At 50.9% G+C, this 8,023-nt stretch overlaps 1 protein-coding gene across 1 annotated transcript; it reads left to right on the top strand.

Annotated features, from left to right (window-relative positions):
- The first annotated feature begins 3,884 nt into the window (after nucleotides 1-3,884).
- LOC123410168 (LRR receptor-like serine/threonine-protein kinase EFR) lies at nucleotides 3,885-5,558 on the top strand. Its single transcript, XM_045103064.1, has one exon. It carries the CDS (start codon nucleotides 4,304-4,306, stop codon nucleotides 5,393-5,395), a length of 1,092 nt encoding a protein of 363 aa, XP_044958999.1. The 5' UTR covers nucleotides 3,885-4,303; the 3' UTR covers nucleotides 5,396-5,558.
- Nucleotides 5,559-8,023: the final 2,465 nt, after the last annotated feature.

The following is an 8,023-nucleotide window of genomic DNA, read 5'->3' as shown; positions in this document are numbered from 1 at the left end:
GAAGGAAGAGAATTATTATCCCTAACCAACACTGGCGGGGCCAAGACGACGAGGAGCTGGCGCTGAGCTAAGAGTGTGACTAATCGAGCGGCAAAACAAGCAATGAACACCCCGGCCAAGATCCTAAAGAAAAAGTCAGTGCACGCGTGGGCGGACGGACCATACACGCAATTAGCAGCAGACAGCCGTAGTAGTATACTCATGCTGGTACGTGCTACGTGGTACAAAGCACCCATGCTGTCACGCAGAGCCGGTCTTCGCTTGAGCAACAGACGGGTGGTCATGGTCACTTGGGTCGTGTCATTATCAGAGCAAAGAAGACTAATCAATGTCAGTTTTGGTTTCTGTCAGCGTCAGTGTGCAGGAAGTCGTAAGCAGAGCAATGGATTACTCGGTAGGACTACGTATCAACGTATGCTTGTTCGTCGATCGTAGATAGAGAGGGACAGGGACGTGTCCCGTTTTAGTCCATCACGGCATCACGGCACCGTCCTGTTACCATGCAGAACAAACGGTGGCGCCAGTGCTTGCGACGGTGCCGTGGTTTGTCCTCCTGCAGTTGCGTCGAACGGCACGCACCGGCGAGTGCAGAAACTTTTTATTGGTGTGGCAGAGTTACTAATATACATAGCTTGACTCAAATCATTAATTAATTACTGCATAAACCTAATGTACATGGATATGTTAGGTGTGGCGGCAGCCAAACCTTGCCAGATTGCTGGCTTCGCCACTGGGCGACGTTGGCCTTGCTGAGGCGTGAAATATCTTTGGCCAAGGCTCATCTTGCTGTTTTTTCGCCGGAAATTTGCAGGGCACGCACCTACGCAGTCTTGCCTGGCCATTTGATTGGCTCGTGATTCGTGAAATAGTTAGAACCGTATGAAGGTATCCTAAGTTTTAAGTTTTAACCGTTGAAACTTGATTTTTGCATTTGAAATTCATTATTTTTTGGCTTACTCATATCAAGTTTTAGAGTCGAAACTTTAGGCCGGTCGTAGGCACTGAAAATGCGATTTTAATGATCGTTTGTACACGAAAAAAGGTTTTTCTGTTTTGTATTACAAAGCAACCAGCTCAAACATTCATTGATAGGTGCTGGGCGAAACCAGCATAGTCAGGTCCAAACAAGTTAAAAAAAACAAATACCGACACCGGTGGATCGACAAAAACGAGGAAGCCTCGCGGACGCTGCACCCATCAGGGATCTCCCACCAAGCTCCACGACTCTGAAACACCGGTACCAATCAACACCTTCAAGAAGGACTACGACGATTACGATGCTGCCAAGGGTTTCCACCTGTAAGCGATGAAGCGCGCGGCAGGGAAGCCCCCGACGCCCTCCACGAAGGTTCGACGGCACCCAAAGGTGTTATCGCGTCGATGTCGGCCGTGCCGACAGGGGTTTCCCCGATCCTAACCCGCACCTCGGGCGCTCCGGAGCTTGCCACCAAACCGACCACCAGCCTGTGCCACACACGGTCTTGAAGCCCCGGCGCCGTCTCACCACGACACTGCAAGGTGAGCCCAGCACAGCGACGAAAAGGAACCAAGACTAGGAACAGCAGCACTGTCGGCACGCGGGAGGGCTCAACCTCCACTGTCAATGACTTTAGCCGACCGAACGCAATAGCAGGAGCACACCAGACCCGGTCGGGATCTCATAGCCCGTAAAGCTCCCGTCATCGTCCCGCAACAGCCACACCATCAACGCCGTCGCCCCCTGTCCAAGCTGCTCTTCCTCCCCACCACGCAGAAGACATCAAAGCCATGCCGATTGCCGGCCCGCTAGGACCCATATGGGGCCCGTAGGGCCCACATATTGGCCAAGGGCGTGCCGCCGACCACCCCGCCGCCAAGGAGCAGCGCCGCCACCTCACCCGCTGCCAGGGCGTGGGACCGCTGCCTAGTTGAGCTGCACCGCCGCCGCCCTTGCCCCAGGAAGGGAAAACGCGTGCGCAGGGAAAGGAGAGCCCGTCGCCGCTGACACCACCCGGGCCAGGGCCGGGGGCGCCCACCGACGGCGGCAAGTGGGGGAAGGGAAGGAAGGGGCCGATAGAGGAAGGAGCTCGTGCCGTCCCAGCTGCTTCCCAGGTAGGCGGCGCTAGGGCGGGATCTGGAAAGGGAAGGGGAGAGCTCCGGGCGAGCGCGACCAACGGCTGGAGGGCGAGGGCGGCCGACAGCGGCGGGGGTTGAGGAGGGAACCCTAGCAGGACGGGGAGTAGGAGCGGGAGCGGGGAGTCCAGATTAGGCACCAATGTCGTTTGTACTAAGGTTCAATAGCTAAAACTTAGCCATTTTATTAAAAGTCGTCAACATATATTTGAAAGGGATCTTAATTAAAAGCCCTCGTCATGACAAACATGAATATTATGATAAATTTTAATTTGAACATTTTTTGGAAGATATAAAAGTTTGAAATCGGAAGCCAAAAGAAAATGCAGGCCCGAGGAACTCGGTGTCTCCGTACCTGGGTGCCCCAGTTTTATCTTTTTTATCCATTTTTATGTCAGAAAACTGTGGAGTTTTGCCAATTTTGTGGTGGGTCCAAAATGGCAAAGTTCTTTTATATGGCCTTTGGTTTTTTTGCAAAAAATAAAACTGAGTATTGTTGTTGCTGTGAAAAAAATGACATTACAATTGGGGCTGCATATAAATCATAAATCGGTTAACTTCAAAGAAAAACTGTTTATGTACATTCTATATGAACCATTGGATTATTGCCTTATCGTTTTCTTCCTCCCAACTGCGATGGCATTTTCGGTTGATTAGCTTCCAGCTCGCAGTTCCCTTCTTCCATCTCCTCATAGCATCTTGGAACCCCAAGTACGCCACCGAATCAAAAAAAAATCAGTGTCTTAGAGGGTCAAATGCTTAATCGGACGATAACAGGGATGCATCCTCCTAGTCACACCCCATCTGAATGAAAAGTTTGTGAGGGAATTGTTGAAGTGGGCCAACAAAAAGGACACGTACGGAGACGTGAATCGCCAAAACATCCGTCGGCGTTCGCAAAAGCCGTCCAGCGCGCCGGGTTTTGCCTGGGTATGCCGACGCTATTTTGACGTCCTGGGGGCGCTGGGGGTGTGGCTGGGCCGTTTTTCGACCAAAAAGCGTCCCTGAGCCTAATACCGAACCTAAAAAAGTTGTCCTGGAGGGTATCCTGGGGGGCGACTGGAGATGCTCTCATGCATTGCCGAGCCTCCCTCTAGTGGTGAGCGCTGCCATATGCCGCCTTGCTCCCCTACCCTTCTTGAGGCTCCATCTACCCCGACAATCCATGATCTATTTCGCCGGCTCCCTCACCCTTCTTAAGCCTCCATCAGCCCTGACCATCCAGGATCTCTTCCATCGGCTCCCTTTTACCCGAAGAGTCAAGCTCCTATCTTGCCTTTGTTTAGGTCGTTATTAGTGCATCATCGACGGTTCCAGCTTGCTCAAGGCGACACATTTTCGTGACTGGCCGCGGCGTCCCTGGCTGACCTTGGGGCCAGACGCATGAGAGTATCCTTGTCTGACCTTGAGACCACATATATGGGAAAAATCGATCGAGGAAAAAAAATGATAAGTGGCACACATAACGCATGAAGCATTCCAGTCCTGAAGTTTTTTACAACTAAAGTTATCCTAAAAAAACACAAAAATATGAAACTTGTCATCTCGATTTTTTATCATGTTTAACAATTATATTTGTCATGAAAAATGTTCGGAGTTATCATGTGATTGTGCCACATGCGTGGCACTTATCAGGGTTAAAAGAAACGGTATTCTAATTGCGGGAGGATTAGCACGAGGAAAAAGTAGTTAGCAAGACTGAAAATTAGTTCCATCGACAATTATTCCAGCTGACATTCCAAGACAGAAATAAAAACTAGGTTAGCAGCCACTTTGCACCGGCAATCATGTCGAAATAATCCCAACCAAGTGCCTAACGATGTCCTGTCACGATCATTACTAATTGAATCGCCCATACCATGTCGAAATAGTTGATTAACAGAATATAAATAAAAGTATACTAACAACCTGTCGTGGTCTGTTGACCCGGCTGCTACGAGCACAAAGAAGAAGTCAGTGCACTCATTTCTTCCATTGACGATCGTAGCACCATCAGCGGTACCCACCTGACTGTGTACTCGGTCTCACTTGCACAACGGATTACCCTTACGTAGGTATAGCATTGCTCACCCTTTGACCATGCTCCATGCACATACCTCACCTGTATGCATGAGTTAGCCGCCACTTGATCACTCGAGCTCCCCATTTATTCAGACCATGCCCATGCGAACCTGATCGGCATTCCACGACCATGGCGAGGCCAGCGGCTGCATCGGTGGCTCTGCTCCTGCTGTCCTGTGTAGCGGCGGCGGCGGGCACCGACCGGGACGCGCTGCTGGCGTTCAAGGCCGGCGTGACGTCCGACCCGACGGGCGCGCTCCGGTCGTGGAACAACGACACGGGCTTCTGCCGGTGGGCCGGGGTGAACTGCAGCCCCGCGGGGCGCGTCACCACCCTGGACGTCGGCTCGCGTCGCCTCGCCGGCATGCTCTCCCCGGCCATCGCCGACCTCGCGCACCTCGAGCTTCTCAACCTCACCGATAACGCATTCTCCGGCGCCATCCCGGCGAGCCTTGGCCGGCTCGGGCGCCTCGAGTGGCTCAGCCTCTGCGACAACGCCTTCACCGGCGGGATACCCGCCGCGCTCCGCGGCCTCGGGAACCTCACCACCGCGTACCTCAACGCCAACAACCTCACCGGCGGGGTCCCCGCCTGGCTCGGCGCCATGCCGAAGCTGGCCATTCTGCGGCTGACCAAGAACTCGCTCTCCGGCCGCATCCCGCCGTCGCTCGCAAACCTTACGACGGTCGAGCATCTCTATCTCGACGAGAACCTGTTCGAAGGCGAAATCCCCGAGGGCCTCGCGAGCCTCCCGAATCTCCAGTTCTTCACCGTGAACCAGAACCGCCTCTCCGGCGGGATCCCGCCCGGCTTCTTCAACTTGTCGTCGCTGCAGGCCCTCGCCCTCGCCAATAACGCGTTCCATGGCGAGCTCCCGCCGGATACAGGCGCGGGCTGGCCGAACCTCTTCTACCTCTCGCTCGGCGGCAACCGCCTCACCGGGCGCATCCCGGCGACCCTCGCCAACGCCACCCAGCTGCAGTTCCTCAGTCTGGCCAACAACTGCTTCACCGGCCAGGTGCCGCCGGAGATCGGCAAGCTCTGTCCGCAGTCGCTGCACCTGTCCAACAACCAGCTTACGGCGACCGACGCCGGCGGCTGGGAGTTCCTGGACAATCTCACGAGCTGCGACGCCTTGATAGAAATCTTCCTCGATGGCAACAAGCTCGCCGGCGCGATGCCGAGCTCCATGGGCGCCTCCGGAAGCAACTCCAGGTGCTAAATCTCGCGAGCAACCGCATCTCCGGCGTGATATCACCGGGCATCGGCAACCTCGTGGAGCTACAGAAGCTGTACCTTAGTTCTAATCTCCTAACAGGCTGGGGTTAGTAACTTAATAGTTTTGTTCAACTTTAAAACTTAAAAGTTTGGAATCTCGTCCGAAATTACATCAAACATAAAATCTGAACGAACTCATAACCATCAATCAAACACAATAAATTACGTATCAAGGGACTTCTTTCGCATTGTCCACGTCATCAGGGGACTGTTCATGCCTAGCCAATCGCGTCGTCAGGAGAGTCCCTGGAGCAAATGGGAAGGGCGCTTGCTCGCACATGCCACACCGATCAGTGGGTTCGGCAGGAAAATAAGGGAAACCCTTCCATCCGGTGTTTGGCCGGTGCGCACGGGCAGCCCACGTCTGTTGACTGAGCATGCAATATATTTTTTTTAAATGGTTGCAACGAGCGTCATGTTTGTTGTAATTGTTTTTTTTTACTACATTTGTTCAGTAAAAAAATTGCATATACGTTTGGTTGCAACTCTAGTTCGTTAAATTTTTCGTTACAGTCGATGTTTTTTTATTTTTGCTATAACCGTATTAATTTTTGCTACAACCGGCATCGTTTTTTGCTGCAACCGTTCACTAAAAATGTTGCATACACGTCACGTCAATTTTTGTTACAACCGGCGTTTGACGTTTGCTACCACGCACCATCAACTTCGTTTTTTTGATACGATCACGTAGATATTTTTTTGCTACAAATTTTGTTTTTTGTTGCAACCATTGAAAAAAATGTTGCATCGCATCGAAATTTTGCTGCATAGAAAAAAATATATTGCATGAAGATCCAACGGTGCGGATGCGCGTGGGTTGGTGGATCGTGCAGCTGGCGCGCCGACGCAGATCACTCCCCAGAAAATAATAAGACGAATAAAAAAGAAAAAAGAAGGAACGTTTGGAGGTGAAAACCTAGCACCCCAGCCGAGTCCATCGCTTCCATCCGTGTGCGGTGTGCCATGTAATTTCTCCTCTTCCTCTACCCTTCACCGCCGCCATGTACATTCTCCTCTTCCTCTACCCTTCACCGCCGCCATGTACATTCTCCTCTTCCTCTACCCCTCGAAGGCGAGCACACGCGGCGAACGGAGGCGAGGACGCTCGCGAGGACGGACAAATTCACTGTTTCGACCCTAGCTAGGTAAAGAATTCACAGAACGAACTCGTTCTAAAAAGATTTCACGAATTGATCCTTTTTAGAAACGCTAGAAACCGTAACGTTGCTGCGACACGTAGAAACGTCAGTCTACGGTGACGTTTTTGCTCCAAATACAGACGTCAGTCTATCGCGACGTTGCAGACCACATAAAAACGCAATGGACTGTGCCGGTTAGGCTGCAACGCCATGCAGCTTGACGTTGCTGCCTGGTACCGGCAGCATACCGTTCTAGCCAGATGTTCTTTCTCTTTGCGTGTACTCCCTCTGTTCACGGATAAGTGTACATTTAGCTTTAAAATTTGTCCATCAAAAAGTGTACATCTATCTTTCAATGTACTATAAAGTAGAGAAAAAATGCTTCTTTCTCATCACACGGTAATCAAGACCAATAACATTTAACACATGGTCTCCTTAATTTCTACATGCGTTTAGCTCATTGGATATGAAGTAATTAAAGATGAGAGGGATGATAGGTTGCACCTTTCCAATGCAATTTTTTTTACTACACTCCATAAGTTGTTTAAAATTTTTATATGCATACTTATTTACGAACGAAGGGAGTATATGCTTTGCAGGGTTCTCTTCTCGACTCTCGAGCAGAAAAGACTAGAGGGAGAGATGTGTGTGTGTTGAATTGTTGAGCTGCATGCATGCAAATGGACGATGCCACGCTTTTGCATGCATGCATGGGCGATCGACACGGGCACAGGCACGGTACATAAAGTCAAAGCTATAGCTATGGTCCATATAACGATCAAACACTCAAAGCGTGGGTGGATATATGCGTGCGTGAAAGCCATAGCATAACATTCAATATGATACGGTATCTATCTATATTACTCTAACGTTTTTTTTTAATTACTTACCATATCAGCATGTCTGTTAGTCTCAAGAATATCATACTAGCTATGTTACCCTTACTATAACCAGCCTAAACCGGCAGCAAACGCACTCATTGATTGACCGAGCCTGAACGGCGTGGTTGGTCTTCGAACCCGCGGCGCAGCCTGCGTCGTCATCGATCCAGCACAATCAATGCGCTCTCAATGTGTGGGGAACCAACCACAAGTAAATTTTGCCGTCCATCCACATCCAGTCAGCACATTTTGGGACTAGGCAGCAACGCCAAGCTGCATGAAGTTGCAGCCCTGCAAAGAAACGCCAAAGTACATGGTGTTTTTCATGTGGCCTGCAACGTCGCAGTAGACCGACGTCTGTATTTGGAGAAGAAACGTCACGGCTGACGTTTCTATGTGCCATAGCAACGTCACGGTTTCTGGCGTTCCTAAAAAGGGTCAGATCGTGAAATCTTTTCACGACGAGTTCGTTCTGTTAATTATTTACGTAGCTAGGGTCGGAACAACGAATTTGTCCCGCGAGGACGCCCTTGGTGTGGCCGAGGACGCTCG

Source organism: Hordeum vulgare, chromosome 7H (genome assembly GCF_904849725.1).
Source record: "Hordeum vulgare subsp. vulgare chromosome 7H, MorexV3_pseudomolecules_assembly, whole genome shotgun sequence".
NCBI classification, from domain to species: Eukaryota; Viridiplantae; Streptophyta; class Magnoliopsida; order Poales; family Poaceae; genus Hordeum; species Hordeum vulgare.
The sequence above is the reverse complement of the archived record's forward strand: the minus strand, read 5'-3'. Positions and strand labels throughout refer to the sequence as shown.